The following is a 25,611-nucleotide window of genomic DNA, read 5'->3' on the forward strand; positions in this document are numbered from 1 at the left end:
ATTGAAAAAGAGACTTTTCACATTCAATTAGTATTTAAAGATGTTTTAGTATAAAATGTACTATACATTTTCCCTGTAAATTATGTATACAACCTATCTGTCACATGTATGTGCACCATTTATAGTAATTGAGACTAATAAGCATAAAGTCAAATCAAAAATTGGTTTCCAAGGCCTACTCTTTTAATTTTCAGACAACTGCGTGTTAAAACTTTGTACATCAAAGTAGAAAATACTTTGTGTTTTCAGTATGGATTAAATGCAGAAACATTACACTTTCATATTTCATGATTACGAAACAAATGCAGCACATGAGACTGGAATGTGATGCCATTCTCAGCAGTTTTAATCAAATTTTATGTCCCTTCCTTCTTTGCAGTGAGATTCCTGAGTGGGTGTGATGGAAGGAAACTGGACCCACCTGACTGTGTTTGTCCTCAGAGGAATAACAGATCGTCCAGAGCTGCAAGTCCCCCTGTTCCTGGTGTTCTTCTTCATCTATGTCATCACCATGGTGGGCAACCTAGGCTTAATCTTTCTCATCTGGAAGGACCCACATCTTCACACTCCTATGTACCTTTTCCTTAGAAATTTAGCTTTTACTGATGCTTTTATTTCATCCTCTGTGACTCCAAAGATGCTTATGAAATTTTTAAATAGGAATGACATGATATCCCTAGGTGAGTGCTTTGCCCAATTTTATTTTTTCTGTTACAGTGTAACTAGTGAAATTTTTCTCCTGGTAGCGATGGCCTATGACCGTTATGTAGCCATATGCAACCCTTTGCTCTATCTCGTGGTGATGTCCAAAAGACTCTGCACTGTGCTAATAAGTATGTCATATGTAATTGGTTTTGTAAACGCTGCACTTAATGTAGGCTTATTATTTAGACTGACTTTCTGTAAGTCCAATGTAATTGATCATTTCTACTGTGAAATCTTGCCACTCTATACAATCTCTTGCACTGATCCATCACTTAATGCATTGGTGACTTTTATTATTGCTAATTCCGTACAAATCAGCACCTCCGTGACCATTGTAGTCTCTTATGGCCGTGTCCTATTTGCTGTCCTGAACATGAAGTCTAAGAGTGGCAGAAAGAAAGCCTTCTTCACCTGCAGTGCGCACCTGCTCTCTGTCTCTTTGTTCTATGGCACTCTCCTCTTCATGTATGTCAGTCCTGGGTCTGGACCAGGTAAAACCCAGGATAAAATGTATTCACTGTTCTACACAGTTGTGATTCCTCTGCTAAACCCCTTTATTTACAGCTTAAGAAACAAGGAAGTTTTGGGTGCTCTGAAAAAAGTCATAAAATTATAATCATTTTCAGAAAATTTCATAGTTCTACTACTTTCCCTTGTTTTTTGCAATGCATCATAATATTTTATTTTGTATTATGCACATAATTGAATTTTTACGTACTGTTAATTAAAAAATAAAAATTTAGACTGTGAATGGCTGTCTTAGTAATATGATTATCTAACAGTTAACAGGAAATTTAAAGCTAATCCCTATTCTTCAGGAACCACAAACCTAATTAATGCTTTACATTTTACATAATGTAGCTCAGACAGAAGATTGGCAGCAGGCAATGTTGTTACTGTGATTGTGCTGACCTTGTCTTTGGAAGTCCTTAACAGAGAAACATGGGATAGTTTGAAACTTTGAGCAAGAGACACCTTCAATTGCTACAAGCAGAAGTTAATAGACCATTCTAATGGGATTTTGGAATGTCAGGATTTAGAGAAAATATACGGCACGTTTAACCCTGTTTAATGATGTTACAGAGGAGAGTAAGGATGACCTAATGATCTCTCAAGGTATACTGTGGCAAAAAAATCTCATGGTGCCTCTAAACACTGAATGAGACTGAACTGAAAAGTACTGGACAAATATGTTTCATACTGGAAATTTTAAGTGAGGACAGCATTGTGGTTGTGTTTTGGTTATTTATTACTGTTTTCACACAGTGTTGAGAGAGAGAGAAAGAGAGAGAGAGAGAGAGAGAGAGAGAGAGGAGTAAAAAAAGATATAAATATTTGACTATGGTAAGAAATGTGTGTAAGACTGAAGTTTTCAACATAGTGTAGAACCTGTAAATGATAAAGGAATTAGTTCCTTTAAACTGAAACCTGGTCCGCTACACTAGTATAATAAGAAAGAATCTTTGAGGAGAGTAAAAGTCCATCCATCAAAGATGATTACTTGGGAAAATATAAATATATTTGAAACCAGAGACCCTAAGCTCACAATGAAGAAGTATTGTAGGAATCCTATAAGGCAACTCTATAGCAGAGTGTTTCCTCAAAGCTAAGAAGCTAAAGCAGCTGTGATGCCCGGGTCAAAGTCTACACCTAAAGCTGCCAGCAGAACTTGCCAGCATTGGCCCTGGTACTACTTTTGAAGGAATTAAAGTTGCAAGATTGAGGGAGAGTCATGGCAAGCATCTCTGCTCAGACAATATGGCAAGCATTTCTGTCCAGACAATGTGTGGAAGGTTCAGAATCCATGTAAGGAAGTTTTGAGCACACTCAGTGTGAAGTTAAGAAGGCAAAGCAATGGAGACCTGAGAGAGTTGGAAGTACAGAACCATGGGAGTTCTGCTGAGGACAGCTGCACACATGAAGATGAGTTGGCCCCGCACAGTGGTTGTATGTGCCACAGGCAGCAGAGTTGCAGAGATGAGGCCCCCAAGCCCTTTTCAGCTGAAATGATTCCTTTTCAGTTTTATGGGCTGGACATGGAGCTGCAGGATTTGGTGTTTGTGCTACTGGATATTGGCTTTGCTTTGGTCCACATTTCCTTGCTATGCACTTAATCTCTTTTGGAATGTGAATGATTACTCTGTATCACTGTGTGAATAAAGTATATATTGTTATTTTATTTTACTTGGGTTACCATTAAGTACTTACCTTGCATATGTCATTAGTGGAGAATCTGACTTGAGATGTTAGACGTTTTGCTAGTGCTGTGACTTATTAAGACAATGGGGCCACTAAAGTTATACTGAATCCCCTTCACATCATGAATCGGCCATGAGTGGAACATACGGACCAGTGGTGACATGCTTTGGTTTGATGGGAAATGTTCAGTTTGGGGTCAGGGATTTGACTCCTTCCCAGCTGGTTGTGCTATTGGAATGATTTTGGAACTTTTAGGATGTGCAGACTTTGCTGGAAGAAATTGGTCACTGATAATATGTCAATTTCTTAAGTCTTTAGACCATTTGAGATTCTTCTGTTGAGAATTCTCTGTTTAGATCTGTACCCCATTTTTAAACTAGATTATTTGGTATTTTGATGTATTGCTTCTTGTGTTGTTTATATATTTTGGAGATCAACCCTCTGTCAGAAGTTGGGGTTATTGAAGATATTTTTCCATTTAGTAGGTTGCCATTTTGTCTTGTTGGCCATGTCCTTTACCTTACAGAAGCTTTTTAGTTTCAAGAGGTCTTATTTATTAATTGTTGCTCTCAGTGTTTGTGCTATTGCTGTGATATTCAGGAAGGGGTCTCCTGTGCCAATGTGTTCAAAGCTACTTCAGACTTTCTATTCTTTTTTTCCATTGTATAACTTTAGCTTCTTGGTCAAGAAATAAGTGTTCATAGGTATGCAGATTTATGTCAGTTTCTTCAGTTAGATTCCATTGGTCTACCTATCTGTTTTTATGTCAATATCAAGCTGCTTTCATTACTATAGGTCTATAGTAGATCTTGTTGTCAACGATGTTGATGCCTCAAGAAGTTCCTTTATTGTACAGAAGTGCTTTGCCATTTTATTATGCTGATCCTACCTACCCATGAGCATGGGAAATCTTTTCATTTTTCTGATATCTTCTTCAATTTAATTTTTCAAAGACTTAAATTTCTTGTCATGCAGATCTTTCACTTGTTTGGTTAGAGTTACTCCAAGATATTTCATGTGTTTGTGGCTACTGTGAAGGGTAATGTGTCTCTCATTTCTTTCTCATACTGTTAATCATCTGTATGTAGGAGGGCTACTGATTTTTTTAGTTAATCTTGCATCCTGCTACATTATTAAAGGTGATTATCAACTGTAGGAGTTTCCTGGTAGAAGTTTTCGAGTCACTTATGAAAATAGCAACCTTACCAAAAGCAATCTACAGATTCAATACATTCCCCATTAAAATCATAGCACAATTCTTTACAGACTTTGAAAGAACAATACTCAACTTCATATGGAAAAACAAAAAACCAAGAATACCCAAACAGGACCTGCCTGGTCTCACCTTTTATCAGCGAGGCAGGAAGTATAGGCAGGACCACAAAAATAGGAGAATACTGGGAAGAGGAAAGCCCCAGTCTCCAGTTGTCACCCAGACACAGAGGTCACAAGTTGAGAATACCTCACTGATAAAAGGTACCAAGCCACATGGCTAACACAAACAAGAATTATGGGTTAATGTAAGATGTAGGGCTTAGTTCATAAGAAGTCTGAGCTAATATACCAGCCAATTTATAATTAATATAGGCCTCTGTGTGTTTCTTTGTGACTGAAAGGCGGTGGGACCAGAAAAAAACAGAAACCTCTGTCAAAATTGGTACCAATGTGGCCAACTAAATCCAGTTAAAACCTGAGAGAGTTTGGGAGAGAATTCTAGACACATAGACACACACACACACACACACATACACAGATACACACACACGAAAACAGAGTTTAGCACAGATTCTTGGAAGTTGTCCTTTTTTTTCTTTCAGATAGTCTCTGTTTGCTGATGGCAAGCAGAGACATGGCTTCTTTAAGAGGTTTCTTCACTCAGCTTTAGTGGAAAGAACTATGTGATTGCTTTAAGTGAAGTCTTCCTGGTTCTTTGTAGTTACAGGAACAGTTCTGGCTCTTTTGGGGGGGGCTGATGCTGGCCACCCACTTCAGGTCTGGATGCTTATGTGCCCATTCAGGGTCGGAAGGAAAGTAACTGAGACCATGTTCAGCACTCCCTGCCTGGGCAGGTGGGGGATTTGGGCATGCATAGGGAGTAGAGCATGGTGAATCCTACAGCCATAAACAGAAATATTTCCAGGCTGTGCAGTGCACTACATAGCAGAATTAGCTTTTACTCAGATAAAAAGGGTTTATATGCTACACATGCAGAGTCAAGGTGGTGAGGATGGCTCCCACCCAGCAGCCCCAGAGCAGGTGGTAAACTATCTCTTCCATAGGGAAAGCCTGAGAGAGGTGGAGTCAGCATCCAGGGCCACTGAAACCAAGCTGCTGAAAAAAGCACTCCTGGTCAGAAATTTGTTACGGATATGCAATAAAGACAAATTCAGTTGAAAAAACCTCTAAATGAGTCACAGCGTTGGATAAATGTATTTAGGCTTGGGAGATGTAAGAAATAGTTTGAAAAAAAAGTAAATGGCTTTAAAAAATAAAACAAAGCCTTTAAAGAGACAGAGTACAATCATTTATAGATTAAAGGAGTAAAAAGAAAAATAAGCTACATAAAGATGGAATATACACAGCGAGTCTGGATTATGTGCATTATTGTGTTTTCTTTGAATTTTTTGACTGTAAATTATCTCAGTACAGAGAGACATCTCATTGTAAGAGCTGCTAAGCTAAACCAATATATATATATATATATATATATATATATATATATATTTTAAAGGTATCTTGACTCCAAAATTTGGGTCTAAGGATATGTTACTTTGGAAGCAGTTCCTCTTTTGATTCCACAGATGATGAGAACCTGTGGATTCCTTCCAGACTAATGTTGTTTAATAGACCAAGACCCTTTGAAAAATCTGATAGAGGCAGATGGTTCAGATGAATCAACATTTCAGAGAACCTCTCTTGCAATTTTCTCTGAGTTCTATACCCAGAACAGCCTCAAGACTGCTGTTTGAGATGATCAAGCCACAGAGAATATTTTAGTCAGGACTTGACCATAATCCTAAATTTTCTTTTGGTCCCCATAAGATTACTAGTACTCCCAAACAGCAGGAAGTATCCAGGAAAACTACACCCACATTTCCAATAAATGAATTATGGATATTTGTCTTTGTTTAGAGTGTTGGTTATAAGTTGTTTTGAGTTGACAGGGGTTTTCTGTCCTGCCTAACATCTGTCCTGCTCAGTTCCTGCTGTCATTAAGTCCCAAGGAACCCACATAGAGGTCTTCATTAATTATAAACTGATTGGCCCACTATCTTAGGCTCTTCTTATTAACTAATTCTTATAACTTATATTAGCCCATATTTCTTGTCTATGTTAGTCACGTGGCTTGGTACATTTTTCTGTGAGGCAGTCACATCTTGCTTCCTCTGAGTCTGGGTCACAACAGCAGACTGTGCTTTTCTCTTCCCAGCATTCTCAATACCCCACCTTTACTTCCTGCCAGGCTACTGCTCAATCAGCATTTTATTAAAAATAATACAAGTGACAGGATAAAAGACCATTGTCCCACAACAGTTATGTATAATGGTCAGGCCAAAAACTAAACAAAGGAGATTAGATTTAGAGTTCTTGTTTTGAAAAAAAAAGGGAAGTATTGTGGGACAATGGTGTTGTACCCTATAAAGATTTATCAGTTGCATTGGTTTGATAAAATGCTAATTGGCCAGTAGCAAGGCAGAAAACATAGTTGGGGTGGCCAGAATAGGAGAATTCTTGGAAGAGGAAAGGCTCAGTCTGTAGTCATCACCTAAATGCAGAGAACACAAGATGAGAATGCTTCACTGATAAAAGGCACCAAGCCACATGGCTAACACAGGAAAGAATTATGCATTAATGTAAGATGTAGGAGTTAATTAATATGAAGCCTGAGCTAATAGGCCAGACAGTTTATAATTAATGTAGGCCTCTGTGTGTTTCTTTGGAACTGAATGGCTATGGGACCAGGTAGGACAGAAAGCTCTGTCAACAACTCATCAATGGCCCTGAAACTTGTCAGACAACTTGTGACTACTGTTTCAATGGTTTTCTGATTGGATCGTTTTTTTTTTTTTTGATATCTTACAGTGCTTTATTCTTCCCCAATTCCTAAATCCTCATTAAGTTTAATGATTATCCTAGTCAGGAAATTCTTTTTTTTTTTTTGGTGTTTTTTTTTTTTTATTAAGAAAAGAAGAAAAAAAACATAAACAAAACACAAGTTTCCACCTCCTCCCAGCCTCCCATTTCCCTCCCCCTCCTCCCACCCTTCTCCCCCTCCTCCCACCCTTCTCCCCCTCCCCCCACTCCTCTCCCCCTCCCTCTCCAGTCCACAGAGCAGTCCGGGTTCCCTGCCCTGTGGTAAGTCCTAGGTCCTCCCCCCTCCGTCCATATCTAGGAAGGTGAACATCCAAACTGGCTAGGCTTCCACAAAGCCAGCACATTAAGTAGGATCAAAACCCCCTGCCATTGTCCTTGGTGTCTCATCAGCCCTCATTGTTCGCCATGTTCAGAGAGTCCGGTTTTATCCCATGCTTTTTCGGTCACAGTCCAGCTGGACTTGGTGAGCTCCCAGTAGATCAGCTCCACTGTCTCAGTGGGTGGGTGCACGCCTCGTGGTCTCGACTTCTTTGCTCATGTTCTCCCTCCTTCTGCTCCTCATTGGGACCTTGGGAGTTCAGTCCAGTGATCATGTGTGGGTCTCTGTCTCTATCTCTATCCATCACCAGATGAAGGTTCTATGATGATATGCAAGATATTCGTCAGTATTGCTCTAGGATAGGGTCATTTCAGGTTCCCAATCCTCAGCTGCCCAAGGAACTAACTGGGAACCTCATCTTGGGCACTTGGGAGCCCCTCTAGGGTCAAATCTCTTGCCCACCCTAAAGTGGCTCCCTTAACTAAGAATTGTGGTTCCGTGCTCCCCTATCCACCTTTCCTTTATCCCAATTCTCCTGATTCCCCAAGTCCCCCCTCCTTCCCTTCTACCTTTTCTCTCCCCATCTCCCCTTACCCCCATCCCACCCCACCCCCAAGATCCTAATTTTCTCCCCGGCAATTTGGTCTACTTCCCTTAGCCAAGAGGATAACTATATGTTTTTCCTTGGGTTCACCTTCTTACTTAGCTTCTTTAGGTTCACCTATTGTAGACTCCGTGGCCCTTATTTATGGCTAGAAACCAATTATGAGCGAGTACATCCCATGTTCATCTTTTTGGGTCTGGGACACCTCACTCAGGATAGTGTTTTCTATTTCCATCCATTTGCATGCAAAATTCGAGAAGTCATTGTTTTTTACCGCAGCGTAGTACTATAGCGTGTATATATTCCATACTTTCTTCATCCATTCTTCCATTGAAGGGCATCTAGGTTGTTTCCAGGTTCTGGCTATTACAAATAATACTGCTATGAACATAGTTGAACAAATGCTTTTGTCATATGAAATAGCATCTCTTGAGTATATTCCCAGGAGTGGTATTGCTGGGTCCAGGGGTAAGTTGATCCCGAATTTCCTGAGAAACCGAAACACTGATTTCCACAGTGGTTGCACAAGATTGCATTCCCACCAGCAATGGATGAGGGTACCCCTTCCTCCACAGCCTCTCCAGCAAAGGTTATCCTTGGTGTTTTTGACTTTAGCCATTCTCACAGGTGTAAGATGATATTTCAAAGTTGTTTTGATTTGCATTTCCCTGATTGCTAAGGAAGTGGAGCACGACTTTAAGTGTCTTTTGGCAATTTGAACTTCCTCTGCTGAGAATTCTCTGTTCAGTTCAGTGCCCCATTTTTTAATTGGGTTAATTAGCATTTTAAAGTCTAGTTTCTTGAGTTCTCTATATATTTTGGAGATCAGACCTTTGTCTGTTGCGGGGTTGGTGAAGATCTTCTCCCAGTCAGTAGGTTGCCTTTTTGTCCTAGTGACTATGTCCTTTGCTTTACAGAAGCTTCTCAGTTTAAGTAGGTCCAATTTATTCAATGTTGCCCTTAATGTCTGTGCTTCTGGGGTTATACATAGGAAGCGATCTCCTGTGCCCATCTCCTGTAGGGTATTTCCCACTTTCTCTTCTATCAGGTTCAGTGTGTTCGGGCTGATATTGAGGTCTTTAATCCATTTGGACTTGAGTTTTGTGCACGGTGATAGATAAGGGTCTATTTTCATTCTTCTACAGGATGACATCCAGTTGTGCCAGCACCATTTGTTGAAGATGCATTCTTTCTTCCATTGTATACTTTTAGCTCCTTTATCAAAAATGAGATGTTCATAGGTTTGTGGGATAAAATCCGGGTCTTCTATACGATTCCATTGGTCGACTTCTCTGTTTTTATGCCAGTACCACACTGTTTTCATTACTGTAGCTCTGTAATAGAGTTTGAAGTCAGGGATGGTAATGCCTCCAGAAGATCCTTTATTGTATAGGATTGTTTTGGCTATCCTGGGTTTTTTGTTTTTCCATATAAAGTTGATTATTGTCCTCTCCAGATCTGTGAAGAATTTTGATGGGACATTGATGGGGATTGCATTGAATATATGAATTCCCTTTGGTAGAATTGCCATTTTTACTGTGTTGATCCTCCCAATCCAAGAGCAAGGGAGGTCCTTCCATTTTCTGGTATCCTCCTCAATTTTTTTCTTCAATGCCTTAAAGTTCTTGTCAAATAGATCTTTCACTTCCTTGGTCAGAGTTACCCCAAGATATTTTATGCTGTGTGTGGCTATCGTGAATGGTGAAGCTTCTCTGATTTCCCTCTCGGCTTCCATATCCCTTGTGTATAAGAGGGTGACTGATTTTTTGGAGTTGATCTTGTATCCTGCCACATTACTAAAGCTGTTTATCAGCTGTAAAAGTTCTTTGGTGGAGTTTTTGGGGTCGCTTATGTACACTATCATATCATCTGCAAATAACAAAAGTTTAACTTCTTCCTTTCCAATTTGAATCCCCTTGATTCCATTATGTTGTCTTATTGCTATTGCTAGAACTTCAAGCACTATATTGAAGAGGTATGGCGAGAGTGGACAGCCTTGTCGTGTTCCTGAGTTAAGTGGGATGGCTTTGAGTTTCTCTCCATTTAATTTGATGTTAGCTGTCGGCTTGCTGTATATAGCTTTTATTATATTTAGGTATGACCCTTGTATCCCTAATCTCTCCAAGACTTTTATCATAAAGGGGTGTTGAATTTGTCAAATGCTTTTTCAGCATCTAATGAAATGATCATATGGTTTTCTTCTTTCAGTTTATTTATATGGTGGATTACATTGATAGATTTTCGTATGTTGAACCAGCCCTGCATCTCAGGAATGAAGCCTACTTGATTATAATGGATAATTTTTCGGATGTGTTCTTGGATTCGGTTTGCCAGTATTTTGTTGAGGATTTTTGCATCGATGTTCATGAGTGAGATTGGTCTATAATTTTCTTTCTTGGTTGAGTCTTTGTGCGGTTTTGGTATCAGAGTAACTGTAGCTTCATAAAAGGAATTTGGCAATGACTCTTCTGTTTCTATATTGTGAAATACATTAAGGAGTATAGGTATTAGGTCTTCTTGGAAGTTCTGGTAGAATTCCGCATTGAAACCATCTGGTCCTGGGCTTTTTTTGGTAGGGAGGTTTTTGATAACCTCTTCTAATTCTTCGTGACTAACAGGTCTATTTAGATTGTTAACCTGGTCCTGGTTTAACTTTGGTATATGGTATTTATCTAAAAAAGTGTCCATTTCCTTTACATTTTCCAGTTTTGTGGGATATAGGCTTTTGTAGTAAGATCTAATGATTCTCTGAATTTCCTCTGTGTCTGTGGTTATGTCCCCCTTTTCATTTCTGATCTTATTAATTTGCAAATTCTCTCTCTGCCGTTTGATTAGTTTGGATAGGGGTTTGTCAATCTTGTTGATTTTCTCCAGGAACCAGCTTTTGTTTCATTGATTTTTTGTATTGTTTTCTGTGTTTCTATTTTGTTGATTTCAGCCCTCAGTTTGATTATTTCCAGTCTTCTACTCCTCCTAGGTGAGTCTGCTTCTTTTTTTTCTAGAGCTTTCAGGTGGGCTGTTAAGTCTCCAATGTGAGCTTTCTCTGTTTTCTTTAAGTGGGCACTTAGTGCTATTAACTTTCCTCTTAGGACTGCTTTCATAGTGTCCCATAAGTTTGAGTATGTTGTTTCTTTATTTTCATTGAATTCCAGGAAGACTTTAATTTCTTTCTTTATTTCTTCCTTAATCCAGGTATGGTTCAATTGTTGACTGTTCAGTTTCCATGACTTTGTATGCTTTCTGGGGGTAGCATTATTGTTGAATTCTAACTTTAATCCATGGTGATCTGATAAGACACAGGCGGTTACTAATATTTTTTTGTAACTGTGGATGTTTGCTTTGTTACCGACTATGTGGTCGATTTTTGAGAAGGTTCCATGAGCTGCAGAGAAGAAGGTATATTCTTTCCTATTTGGATGGATTGTTCTATAGATGTCTGTTAAGTCCATTTGCTTCATTACCTCCATTAATTCTCTTATTTCTCTGTTAGGTTTCTGTCTGATTGACCTGTCCATTGGTGAGAGAGGAGTGTTGAAGTCTCCTACTATTAGTGTGTGCGGTTTGATGGCTGCCTTGAATTTTAGCAATGTTACTTTTATGTACGTGGGTGCTTTTATATTAGGGGCATAGATGTTCAGGATTGAGACTTCATCCTGATGAATTGTTCCTGTTATGAGTATAAAATGCCCCTCTCCATCTCTTCTGATTGATTTAAGTTTAAAGTCAACCTTGTTAGAGATTAGTATGGCCACACCTGCCTGTTTCTTAGGTCCATTTGCTTGATAGGCCTTTTCCGAGCCCTTTACTCTGAGTAGGTGCCTGTCTTTGTGGTTGAGGTGTGTTTCTTGTAAACAGCAGAATGTTGGATCCTGTTTTCTTATCCAATCTCTTAGCCTGTGCCTTTTTATAGGTGAGTTGAGTCCATTGACATTAAGTGATATTAATGACCAGTGGTTGTTAACTCCGGTCATTTTTTTTTTAGTCGTAGAGTTTGTGTGTTTCCCTTCTTTGCTTTGTGTTGGTGAAGGGTCTCTAGATGTCTGAGTTATTGTGGTCATTGTTGGACTCCTTGGTTAGTGATTTTCCTTCAATTACTTTCTGTAAGGCTGGATTTGTGGCTGCGTATTGTTTAAATTTGTTTTTATCCTGGAAAATTTTGTTTTCTCCATTTATAGTGAATGAAAGCTTGGCTGGGTATAGTAATCTGGGCTTGCACCCATGGTCTCTCAGTTTCTGCAGTACATCTATCCAGGACCTTCTGGCTTTCATGGTTTCCATGGAGAAGTCAGGTGTAAGTCTGATAGGTTTACCTTTATAAGTAATTTGGCCTTTTTCCTTTGCAGCTCTTAATATTCTTTCCCTATTCTGTATGCTTTGTGTTTTGATAATTATATGGAGAGGGGATGTTTTTTTTTTTTTGATCCATCCTATCCGGTGTTCTGTTTGCTTCTTGCACCTTCATAGGAATATCTTTCTTTAGGTTGGGAAAGTTTTCTTCTATAATTTTATTAAATATATTTTCTGGTCCATTGAGCTGCCCTTCTTCTCCTTCTTCTACTCCTATTATTCTTAGGTTTGGTCTTTTTATTGTGTCCCATATTTCCTGAATGTTTTGTGATAAGAGTTTGTTGGACTTGCTGTTTTCTTTGATCAGTGTGTTTATTTTCTCTATGGTATCTTCAGAACCCGAGAGTCTTTCTTCTATCTCTTGTATTCTGCTGGTTATGCTTGTTTCTATAGTCTCTATTCGTTTACCTAGATTTTCCATGTCCAGCCGGCCCTCTGTTTGTGTTTTCTTCTTTGCCTCCATTTCAGTTTTCAGGTCTTGAACTGTTTCCATTATCTGTTTGATTATTTTTCCTTGGTTTTCTAGGGTATCATTCACTGATTTATTCAATTCTTCAAACTTTCTGTTATATTTCTCATCCATTTCTATAAGGGCGTTTTTTACATGCTGTTTAAGGGTGTCAATCACTTTCATGAAGTCAATCTTTTCTCCTTCCTCTTGATTAAGGGGTTCTTGTCCTCCCGTTGTGAGGTCGCTTGTTTCTGGTGGCTTCATGTTGCTTTTCAGCTTGTTGGGCGAATTCTTGCCTTGACGTCGGCCCATCTCTTCTTCCAAATGCTCCCTATGGATCTTCTTTTACCAGATCAGGTCTCCTTGCCTACCAAATGCTGTCTCTCCCCAATGTTGGCTCTCTGGCGACGAGAGATCAGGCCTCCGTGCTGGTTGGGCAGCTCACAAACAAAGCGCCTACCCCGCTTGGTGCAGGCAGGCCCCAGAAACAAAGGAACTGCTGCCCGCCCGGGATCCTCGAGTACTCGGACCCAGCGCCCAGATAGGCTGGGCTGGACGATGCCATGCGCCAAAAGAGGGCAGTGGGGCCGAAGTGGGGAGGGCTCTGGACGGAATCTGGGTGGGCCAGGAAGAAAGAGGCAGCACCCAGGGAGTAGAGGCCCTGCAGAGAGCCCAAGAAGGACAGGGGGCCAAGAAACCCCCGAGCTCCCCGTCCCAGGCTGGCGCCGTGGGCCAGAAACTCACCCCAATGCTGGGTCTCCTGGCGCCAAAAGATCAGGCCTCCGTGCTGGTTGGGCAGCTCGCAGACAAAGCGCCTACCCCGCTTGGTGCAGGCAGGCCCCAGAAACAAAGGAACTGCTGCCTGCCCGGGAGCCCCGAGTACTCGGACCCAGCGCCCAGATAGGCTGGGCTGGGCGATGCCACGCGCCAAAAGAGGGCAGTGGGGCCGAAGTGGGGAGGGCTCTGGATGGAAGCTGGGTGGGCCAGGAAGAAAGAGGCAGCACCCAGGGAGTAGAGTCCCTGCAAAGAGCCCAAGAAGGAGCTCTGATTGGATCTTATACGGACTCCAAGGAAGGAAATGTGGTACTGTAAACATGACCAAGAACACCTGTCGAGTGTGGTTATGTGTCCTCTTGGGTAGGAATTACAACTTATTATTGTGTTAAATTGAGATGTGGCCAAACTACTTTCTTAACAGGTGTATTATTATCCATAGTGCAGCTTTCAGCTGTGATCAGAGAAGCTTCTTATTGCGAAGGACAATGATTAATGTAGAGACTCAAAACAGAGCTTTTGAATGTGAAAGGATGTAGGTGACAGAAAAATTGGAGGTGGGAGAGAAATGAAAATGCCGCAAATACTGTATTTATGTATAAAATTTTCAAAAAGCATAGTATTTTTAAAGAATAAATGACAAAAATGCTGAAAATAAGCAACTCTAGAGTTCTCTGTCCTTAATGGGACAACTATAATACCTGTTCCAAGGCTTAAGGAATATGATGGAAGAGTGGGCAGAAGAAATGTAAAAACCAGAGAAAGAAGAGAAGTTTTGTACATTCTACCTACATTAGCATGTTCTAATACTCTGAGGGCTAAGGCTACTTAGCAGGGAGAGAGATTTTAGCTTGCGTCCAGTCTGTTGTCTCACTGATTGAGATCAAGAGTGTATTGCTCTTTGTGCAAGCATTCTCCACAAATGAATGTTCATAATTGCCATGACCATGTTGAATACAGAAGAAAAAAGACATGGGAGGAGGGAAGGCCTTTACTTGGTAGTAAGAAGAGAATGAGCAGATGAGTGCAGTACATTCATGTAAAATAAAAAATAATAAATAAAAATAGTAGTCAAATCCTTATATATGGAGCTTTTCTTTCAATAATATGCAAACACATATATTAGAAAAAATTATTAATCTTATGAAAAAATTATTTGCAGATAATTCATGAACTTTGAGTGTGAATTAAAAACAATTTACGCTTTATCTTTTGTTAGAGACCTTACTATTTTATAATAATAATAATAATAACAATAATCAGAGGCATTTTAGTCACATTTTATTATGTTAATAATATGTAAAAAATTTCTATTCTGTAAAAAATACAGGGTCAAATATTATGATGAACTTAAAAAGAGAGGATCTGGTGATAGGAAACACCTTGAAGTTTTCAGAAAATTGTCATCATTTTGCAAGTTTTCTCAAAGCACCTAAAACTTCTTTGTTTCTTAGGCTATAAATAAAGGGGTTCAGAAGAGGAATGATGATGGTGTAGAATAATGAATACAATTTACCCTGATAATTTTCTGTGTCAGATCCAGAGAGCACGTATATGACAAAGAGGGTGCCATAGAACAAGGAAACAGACACCAGATGGGCACTGCAGGTGGAGAAGGCTTTGCTTCTGCCCTTCTCGGACTTTGTTTTCAGGATGGCAAAAAGCACACGGATATAAGAAACTATAATGCTCATAAAAGTACTCACTTGTATAAAAACAGCAAAAATAAAAAGGAGCAATGCATTAATGAATGGGTCAGTGCAAGAAATTGTATAGAGTGGTATGAGATCACAGAAGAAATGATCTATTATATTGGAACTGCAAAACGTTAACCTAAATAACATTCCTACATAAAGTAAGGCATGTAGAAGTCCAATTAGATATGACACACTTATGAACTGAACACAGAGTCTTTTGGACATTATAACTACATAGTGCAGAGGGTTGCATATGGCTACATAGCGGTCATAGGCCATTGCTACCAGGAGATAACATTCAGCAGTCGCACTTGAACAAAAAAAATAAAATTGGGAGAAACACTCACCCAGTGATATCATGTCATTCTTATTTAAAAATTTCATAATCATCTTAGGAGTCACAGAGGATGAAGTACAGGCATCAGAAAAGGCTAAATTTCCCAGGAAAAGGTACATGGGAGTGTGAAGATGTGGGTCCTTCCAGATGAGAAAGATTAAGCCTAGGTTGCCCACCATGGTGATGACATAGATGAAGAAGAACACCAGGAACAGGGGCACTTGCAGCTCTGGACGATCTGTTATTCCTCTGAGGACAAACTCAGTCAGCAGGGTCCTGTTTCCTTCCATCACACCCACTCAGACTGCTCACTACAAGGAGGGAGGAGATTTATTTAAATGTTACTAAGTCTCAGTAAGAATAGGGTTGTATTAAAACCACTTTTGTGTGCATCAGGTGCTCTGCAGTGAATAGACAGGAAGGTGTCATATTTCTGCTTTTTAAATATGCCAGAAACCAAATATATTTTATGAACAGTTTTAATGTATAAACTTTCACATCCAATTATCTGAAAGGTAAATAATGAGATAATAGACACTAATTTACCTCGTTTCATGCATACTTGAATCACTTATAAATTGTGTATGTGTGTGTGTGTGTGTGTGTGAGTGAGAGAGAGAGAGAGAGGAGAGTTTATACAAAATTTAGAATAATAAATACATAATTTTTATACTAATATGTCATTTTTGATTTTCTGTTTATTTTTGTTTATTGTTTCTTAGGTTTTATCTGTGTGGCTCAGGCTGTCCTGGTCCTAGTATTTAGACTAGAGTGACATCAAACTCAGATCTACCTCTACCAGTCTCTGTCTCAGATTAAAGGCATGTCTCATTATTCCAGGTAAATAAAATACTGTCTTGAAGAGACACTAGCTCAAATTAAAAAGTCTTTTGCATTTTTCCACAAAATTTTATACGTTCTCATTAATAAAAGTTGTTATACAAAGTAATAGTTTACATATGTCACATTTATTTAGTTGTATTATGTACTTTGAAAATACAACAAAGAGTATCTCATAGTCTTCCCTCTTTTGTAATCTTTCTTTTTTCATATGATATTGTTCCTACTTTCATTTTACATATACTCATAAATCTTTCAAAAGTTTTATATGGTAAAGATACTTAACAGATCTTTGGTATTAGTCATGTGCACAGTTCTTTCATCTTAACTTATTAATAGTCAAGTGATAACAATTTGAATCCTTATTTATGCATTTTTCTTATTTTTGCTCCTTTTGCCACCATAGCTTTCTAGTGAAAGTACTATTATTTCCCCTCAAGAGAATTATGTTAAAAAACAGTAAGTTCCTTCCACTTTCTGAGTGAGATTTCCAACATTAAGGCAAAATTACACATTAAAAAAGAAACAACAGTAGAAAGGCTAAACTTTTCAACAGCTGGATTTAATTCAAGTGTTGAAATTTGTGAAGGATACAAAGAAAAACAGTGAGATGGAAAGAAATAGAGGGGACAGGAAAATGACTTAGTGATAAGAGCACTAGCAACTATTCCAAAGGATCTTAGTTCAGTTCCCAGCAAAGACATCCAGTAGGTAAAATACCACAAACCATAAAACAATAAACAAAATATATGTTTTAAGAAGAAAATCCTGCCTTCTTTAAGTTGCTTCTTACCTGACTTTTTAACACAGAGACTAGAAAAGTCACTAAGTTTGTGGGCTGTGTTGCACACACGATGGAGAGTCCATGTTCAGATTACTGCAAAAGGTACTTTCACGGGATGCAATGTGTGAGTCTTCACAGATGATTGTTGTGAACACCCACACCTCTGATATTTCCTCTAGTCAGTTAGGATGTCCACTCTAACAGGTCATCACAAATAGCCTAAAAAAAAAAAGAAAATCATATTACTGAAATTCTGCAACAAATTGATTGATAATGACTATATACATAATGAACAAAGAAGAAAAAAGATCAAAATAAATCCATGAGTGCAATAAGCCAGAAAGTGAAGGTTGATCCACTAGAAACCGAGAAGGAGTGAAGACAGTACCACTACATTGCGTTTCTGGAATGCCAAAATATGCAGAATTCTGCACATAATGTGTTTGTGTACATTAACATTTCTCTGGTAAACTAAAACAGGAAGAGTTCAATTGTAAACAGCAGGCATGAATGTCTAAACAACAGACAGTCATGGGCTATTAAAAGACTACACAAATAGTTTTGTGCCAATACATATTTTTTTATTTTTTTACTTTACCATTTCATAATGAAATTAACTAAAGATGTCATGCTAATGTCTGTGGTCTCCTACAAGTAATTTTAGAATTCTCATTAATTACATCATTATTACAAACTGAAAGAAAAATGGAAAACTATTGAAGTATAAATTGAATAAACAGCATGTTGACCAAGAAAAATCTTCAGGATGTAAAAATATGGAGAACTTCATTATTACATAGAAAGTTATCAAGGGGTTTTGTTTCTCTTGAATAGAGGCAATATTCTTGGAAGGATTTCCTTCTCCATCCTTACTGGAAATAGAGAAAGAAATTCTGTTTGTGGTTTTATTGGGCTTGTAAATACATTAATGGAAGCTGGTATGTTTGAAATAAATTCAAACATCTGATCTCCAAAAACTTTAACACTATGATTGTCATTTGTCAAAAATTTACTAATGTAACTGATATTCCCAGTGTCGTGGACTCTTCCTTTCTTCATGTTTCTAGGAAAGAAATGTGAACCAAAACCAGACAGATACTGCCTAGATGTCGCACACTTCTGAATGATTTAACTTGGATACTAGGGCATTTTAAAATAAAATTCATTTAAATGCTAGCTGAAATTTTGACAGATTGGTTTTATTACATTGTCTTAATTAAGGACACAAAACAAAATTTTCAGAACCCATGAGTCTCAATTACACCTTTGACTTACTATTACTTATATACAAATTTATGAATTTTGGTTTAAGGGTTCATCACAGTGTACTAGGTTTTCTGTGATGCAAAAGCCCTCAGTAGTAAAAAAAAAAAACACTTCCAATGTTATTAATAAGAATCCTAGTGTAAGTTTACCTGAAAGGATTTCTCAAAACCTCATGGTGGAGGTCAAATCTCTGGTCCACAAACAAGTACCTGTGTGTCCTAGGGATTTAGCTCTTTCAATAGGAATGCCTATGCATTATTTTTATTAGATAAATCCCTTAGAAAGTTATTTCCATAAATGTTGTCTAATATATTTGAGAAAGAGTTTGTATTTGATGTGTGCATCATTATACTTTTTTTTTAAAAGAAAGTAGAAAAAAAATCTCTTACCCTTGGATATAATATCAAAATTTCCATGAAGAATACTTGAAATGAAGGAACAAGGGTATCTAGAACTGTTCTTTCTGTGTCAAATTTCCGTAAGAAACACAGTTTGGTGGGAGTGATATTTATTCCTTCCCATCTTCAATCCTGTTTGTGAGATGAACAGCGACACTCCCCAAATGCTGGCAAAAACTCCCAGTAGGTTAATCCAATCTGCTGGGCATTATTAACTAATCAACAGATCAAAACTAATAACTGTATTGTAATTGTCCTCATATGGTCAATTTCTTTCAAAATCTAAAGATATAGGTTAATTATAAGTTAAATAAAATGCTTACTCCATCAATATTATTTCAGTGATATAATAGATTTTCTCTCTAAATTTATTTCTAAGCAATAGCCATGCTGTCCTGCATTGGAAAGTATTTATTTTTAAAATATTCTTCCATTTATTTTACATAGCAACTGCAGTTTTCTATCCCTCTTCTATTCTACCATCACCGCCTGCATTCCCATAATCCATGTCTCCTCTGTTCAGAAAGGGGCAGGCTTCACATGGGATTTAAGAAAGCACAACATATCACGTTGAGGCAGGATCAAGCTCAGGATCTTTTTGTAGGCACTTAGTGGCATGAACTTTCCTCTTATCACTGCTGTCATACTGTCACATAAGTTTGGATACATTGTGTATTCATTTTCCTTGAATTCTAGAAAGTCTTTAATTTCTTTATTTCTTCCTTTACTCAGGGTTGATTGAATTGAGTACTGTTTAATTTCCATGAGTTTGTGGGCTTTTGGCAATTAATGTTGTTGTTGAATTTTAACTTTAAGTCATGGTGATTCAATAAGATACAGGTGGTTATTCCTTTTTGTGTACTTGTGAGGTTTTCTTTGTTACTGAGTATGTAGTCAATTTTGGATAAGGTTTCATGAAGTGCTGAGAAGAACATATATATATGTTCAAACTCTCTCTCTCTCTATCTATCTATCTATCTATCTATATATATATATATATATATCCAACAGAATACAAGAGTTAGAAGAAAGAATCTCAGATTCTGAAGATACCATAGAGAAAATAAACACACTGATGAAAGAAACCAGCAAGTCCTACAAACTCTCATCATAAAACATTCAGGAAACATGGGACACAATAAAAAGACCAAACCTAAGAATAATAGGAGTAGAAGGAGAAGAAGTGCAGCACAATGGTCCAGAAAATATATTTAATAAAATTATAGAAGAAAACTTTCCCAACCTAAAGAAAGATATACCTATGAAGGTCCAAGAAGCATACAGAACACCAAATAGGCTGGGTCAAAAAAAAACATCCCCTCACCATATAATAATCAAAACACAAAGCATACAGAATAAGGAAATAATATTAAGAGCTGCAAAAAAAAGGCCAAGTCACTTATAAAGGTAAACCTATCAGACTTACATCTGACTTCTCCATGGAAACCATGAAAGCCAGAAGGTCCTGGATAGATGTACTGCAGAAACTGAGAGACCATGGATGCAAGCCCAGACTACTATACCCAGCCAAGCTACAGTTACTCTGATACCAAAACCGCACAAAGACTCAATCAAGAAAGAGAATTACAGGCCAATTTCACTCATGAACATCGACGCAAAAATCCTCAACAAAATACTGGCAAACCAAATCCAAGAACATATTAGAAAAATTATCCATTATGATCAAGTAGGCTTCATCCCAGAGATGCAGGGCTGGTTCAACATATGAAAATCTATCAATGTAATCCATCATATAAACTGTAAGACAAAAAATATGATCATTTCATTAGATGCTGAAAAAGCATATGACAAAATTCAACATCCCTTTATGATAAAAGTATTGGAGAGATTAGGGATACAAGGGTCATACCTAAATATAATAAAAGCTATATACAGCAAGTCGACAGCTAACATCAAATTAAACGGAGAGAAACTCAAAGCCATCCCACTAATCTCAGGAACACAACAAGGCTGTTCACTCTCAACATACCTCTTCAATATAGTGCTTGAAGTTCTAGCAATAGCAATAAGACAACATAAGGGGATCAAGGGGATTCGAATTGGAAAGGAAGAAGTCAAACTTTCGTTATTCACAGATGATATGATAGTGTACATAAGCGACCCCCAAAACTCCACCAAGGAACTTTTACAGCTGATAAACAGCTTTAGTAATGTGGCAGGATACAAGATCAACTCCAAAAAAATCAGTCACCCTCTTATACACAAGGGATATGGAAGCAGAGAGGGAAATCAGAGAAGCTTCACCTTTCACGATAGCCACAAACAGCATAAAATATCTTGGGGTAAAGATATTTCAAGGAAGTGAAAGATCTATTTGACAAGGACTTTAAGGCATTGAAGAAAGAAATTGAGGAGGATACCAGAAAATGGAAGGACCTCCCTTGCTCTTGGATTGGGAGGATCAACATAGTAAAAATGGCAATTATACCAAAGGGAATTCATATATTCAATGCAATCCCCATCAAGGTCCCATCAAAATTCTTCACAGATCTTGAGAGGACAATAATCAACTTCATATGGAAAAACAAAAAATCCACGATAGCCAAAACAATCCTATAGAATAAAGGATCACATGGAGGCATTACCATCCCTGACTTCAAACTCTATTACAGAGCTACAGTAATGAAAACAGTGTGGTACTGGCATAAAAACAGAGAAGTCGACCAATGGAATCATATAGAAGACCAGAATTTTAACCCACAAACCTATGATCACCTCATTTTTGATAAAATAGCTAAAATATACAATGGAAGAAAGAAAGCATCTTCAACAAATGGTGCTGGCATAACTGGATGTCAACCTGTAGAAGAATGAAAATAGACCTATATCTATCACCATGCACAAAACTCAAGTCCAAATGGATTAAAGACCTCAATATCAGTCCAAACACACTGAACCTGATAGAAAAGAAAGTGGGAAATACCCTACAACAGATGGGCACAGGAGATCGCTTCCTATGTATAACTCCAGCAGCACAGACATTAAGGGCAACATAGAATAAATGGGACCTCCTGAAACTGAGAAGCTTCTGTAAAGCAAAGGACACTGTCACTAAGACAAAAAGGCAACCTACTGACTGGGAGAAGATCTTCAGCAACCCCACAACAGACAAAGGTCTGATCACCGAAATATATAGAGAACTCAGGAAACTAGACTTTAAAATGCTAATTAACCCAATTAAAAAATGGGGCACTGAACTGAACAGAGAATTCTCAGCAGAGGAAGTTCAAATGGCCAAAAGACACTTAAGGTCATGCTCAACCTCCTTAGCGATCAGGGAAATGCAAAACAAAACAACTTTGAGATATCATGTTACACCTGTCAGAATGGCTAAAGTCAAAACCACCAAATATAGCCTTTGCTGGAGAGGCTATGGAGGAAGGGGTACCCTCATCCATTGCTGGTGGGAATGCATTCTTGTGCAACCACTTTGGAAATCCGTGTTTCTGTTTCTCAGGAAATTCGGGATCAACCTACCCCTGGACCCAGCAATACCACTCCTGGGAATATACCCAAGAGATGCCCAATCATATGACAAGAGCATTTGTTCAACTATGTTCATAGCAGTATTATTTGTAATAGCCAGAACCTGGAAACAACCTAGATGCCCTTCAATGGAAGAATGGATGAAGAAAGTGTGGAATATCTACACATTAGAGTACTATGCTGCGGTAAAAACAATGACTTCTCGAATTTTGCATGCAAATGGATGGAAATAGAAAACACTATCCTGAGTGAGGTAACCCAGACCCAAAATGATGAATATGGATGTACTCACTCATAATTGGTTTCTAGCCATAAACAAGGGTCACGGAGTCTACAATTGGTGATCCCAAAGAAGCTAAGTAAGAAGGTGAACCAAAGGAAAAACATATAGTTGTCCTCTTGGCTATGGGAAGTAGACAAAATTGCCGGGGAGAAAATTGAGATCTTGGGGGTGGGGTCGGATGGGGGTAAGGGGAGATGAGGAGAGAAAAGGGAGAAGGGGAGAATGGGGGGAACTTGGGGAAAAAGGAGGATTGGGATAAAGGAAGGTTAGATAGGGGAGCACGGAAGCACAATTCTTAGTTAAGGGAGCCATCTTAGAGTTGGCAAGAGACTTGACCCTAGAGGGGCTCCCAGATGCCCAAGCCGAGGTCCCCAGTTAGTTCCTTGGGCAGCTGAGGATAGGGAACCTGAAATGACCTTATCTTATAGCCATACTGACGAATATCCTGCATATCATCATAGAACCTTCATCTGGTGATGGATAGAGATAGAGACAGAGACCCACACAGGAGCACTGGACTGAGCTCCCAAGGTCCCAATGAGGAGCAGAAGGAGGGAGAACATGAGCAAAGAAGTCGGGACCACAAGGGGTGCACCCACCCACTGAGACAGTGGAGCTGATCTATTGGGAGCTCACCAAGGCCAGCTGGACTGTGACCGAAAATGCATGGGATAAAACTGGACTCTCTGAGCATGGCGAACAATGAGGGCTGATGAGAAGCCAAGGACAATGGAATGGGGTTTTGAACCTACGTAATGTGCTGGCTTTGTGGGAGCCTAGCCAGTTTGGATGTTCACCTTCCTAGGAATGGACGGAGAGGGGAGGACCTAGGACTTACCATAGGGCAGGGAACCCTGACTGCTCTTTGGACTGGCGAGGGAGGGGGAGAGGAGTGGGGGGAGGGGGAGAAGGGTGGGAGGAGGGGGACAAGGGAGGGAGGAGGGGGAGGGAAATTGGAGGATGGGAGGAGGTGGAAACTTGTTTTTTTTCTCCTTTTCTCAATAAAAAAAATGGAAAAAAATATTGCGTCTCAAAAGTTAGAAAATACTTTGTGTTTTCCGTATGCCATTTAATGCAGAAACATTACACTCTCATATTTTGTGACTAGAATGTGATGCCATTCTCAGCAATTTTATTCAAATTTTGTGTCCCTTCCTTCTTTGCAGTGAGATTCCTGAGTGGGTGTGATGGAAGGAAACAGGACCCAGTTTACTGACTTTTTTCTCAAAGAAATTTGAGAGTTGCAAGTCCCCCTGTTCCTGGTGTTCTTCTTCATCTTTGTCATCACCATGGTGGGGCAACCTTGGCTTAATCTGGAAGGACCCACATCTTCACACTCCCATGTACCTTTTCCTTAGAATTTTAGCTTTTACAGATGCTTTTATTTCATCCTCTGTGACTCCAAAGATGCTTATGAAGTTTTAAATAGGAGTGACACAATATCTCTAGGTGAGTGTGTTGCCCAATTTTATATTTTTTTGTTACAATGTAACTAGTGAAATTTTCCTCCTGGTAGCGATGCCCTATGACCGTTATGTAGCCATATGCAACCCTTTGCTCTATCTTGTGGTGATGTCCAAAAGACTCTGCACTGTGCTAATAAGTATGTCATATGTAATTGGTTTTGTAAACGCTAGACTTAATGTAGGCTTATTATTTAGATTGACTTTCTGTAAGTCCAATATAATTGACCATTTTTACTGTGAAATCTTGCCACTCTATACACTCTCTTGCACTGATCCATCACTTAATGCATTTATCATCTTTATTTGTGCTTCTTCCATAAAAATCAGCACCTCTGTGACCATTGTAATCTCTTATGCCCGTGTCCTTTTTGCTGTCCTGAACATGAAGTCTAAGAGTGGCAGAAAGAAAGCCTTCTTCACCTGCAGTGCGCACCTGCTCTCTGTCTCTTTGTTCTATGGCACTCTTCTCTTCATGTATGTGAGCCATGGGTCTGGACCAGGTAAAACCCAGGATAAAATGTATTCACTGTTTTACACAGTTTTGATTCCTTTTCTAAACCCTTTTATTTACAGCTTAAGAAACAAGGAAATTTTGGGTGCTCTGAAAAAAGTCATAAAATTATAATCATTTTCAGAATATTTCATAGTTCATTCTACTACCTTTTCTTGTCCTTTGCAATACATCATAATATTTGATTTTGTGTTATGTGCATAATGGAAATTTTATGTTCTGTTAATTAAATAATAAAAATTTGGACTGTGAATGGCTGTCTTAGTAATATGATTATATAACTGTTCACAAGAATTTTATAGCTAATTTCTGTTATTCGTTGTTTTGAAATTCATACTCACTGTGAAAAGTTACCTCATTAATTTCTTCATTAGATTAACAAACTTTAGGGTTTAAGATATATATTAATAATCTTTGAGTTTATTTTTATTGAGAACCAAACTTAGGTTATTAAATTATTTGTTTAAAACTTATTATCCCTTTTTAATAATTCTAGAAGAAATTACATTTAAATTATAGTCTGTTATTATATTATCATACATAGGTAAATAATAATTATTTAACATGTGACAAGGAATACCTATCAAACACTTAAAGGTGGTAATTTCTTGAGATTTAAGAGTAATTGGAAAGAGATAAATATTTATGTCATACTCATTGAAAGTTCTCAAAGCTAAAGTATTGAAAGTGAAAATGAGAATTTTTTAATGTAGCATAAACAGAAAATTTTAAGTTATACAAACATCTATCTTTTTGATATCTTTCTGTCTTTCATTTTCACTTATTTCTTTGACTCTGAATCATACACCTGGGTGCATCTTCTAGCTAAAATCTCCAATACATCTCATTAGGAGTAAGGTGAACAGTTGCTCTGTACTTCACATCTTGAGCCACATGAAGTCAACAGCGTCATTCAGATATATTCTTGTTATGACTGTTTATAATTTCTCTGGGTTTTGAAACAATATGAAAAAGAAGGAAACACGTTGACCAGTATCAGCTGCAAACATCATAATGTAGAATACATG

General features: G+C 38.3%; 2 protein-coding genes and 1 pseudogene across 3 annotated transcripts; 2 read left to right on the forward strand and 1 right to left on the reverse strand.

Annotated features, from left to right (window-relative positions):
- The first annotated feature begins 397 nt into the window (after positions 1 to 397).
- LOC121465371 (olfactory receptor 5AC1-like) lies at positions 398 to 1,321 on the forward strand. Its single transcript, XM_041678607.1, has one exon. The coding sequence runs from the start codon at positions 401 to 403 to the stop codon at positions 1,319 to 1,321; it is 921 nt and encodes a 306-aa protein (XP_041534541.1). The 5' UTR covers positions 398 to 400.
- An 8,787-nt stretch (positions 1,322 to 10,108) lies between these two features.
- On the reverse strand, positions 10,109 to 15,821 carry LOC121465374 (olfactory receptor 5AC1-like). 2 transcript variants are annotated; one of them, XM_041678611.1, is made up of 2 exons: positions 14,934 to 15,818; positions 10,109 to 10,120 (listed from the first exon to the last, which is right to left on the reverse strand). In XM_041678611.1, exons 1-2 carry the CDS (start codon positions 15,816 to 15,818, stop codon positions 10,109 to 10,111), a joined length of 897 nt encoding a protein of 298 aa, XP_041534545.1. The 2 variants fall into 2 exon arrangements, with proteins under 2 accessions (XP_041534545.1, XP_041534546.1); XM_041678612.1 differs by lacking the exon at positions 10,109 to 10,120 and having other exon boundaries at positions 14,901 to 15,821.
- Positions 15,822 to 23,793: 7,972 nt separating this feature from the next.
- LOC121465323 lies at positions 23,794 to 24,697 on the forward strand (annotated as a pseudogene).
- The last annotated feature ends 914 nt before the right edge of the window (positions 24,698 to 25,611 follow it).

This window comes from Microtus oregoni, unplaced genomic scaffold (assembly GCF_018167655.1).
Source record: "Microtus oregoni isolate MIOR12 unplaced genomic scaffold, Mior012 000030F_ref0000283, whole genome shotgun sequence".
Lineage (NCBI taxonomy): Eukaryota > Metazoa > Chordata > Mammalia > Rodentia > Cricetidae > Microtus > Microtus oregoni.

Coding starts and splice junctions, on each gene's coding strand:
- LOC121465371 (XM_041678607.1), top strand. CDS start 401: ATGGAAGGAAACTGGACCCACCTGACTGTGTTTGTCCTCAGAGGAATA.
- LOC121465374 (XM_041678612.1), bottom strand. CDS start 15,818: ATGGAAGGAAACAGGACCCTGCTGACTGAGTTTGTCCTCAGAGGAATA.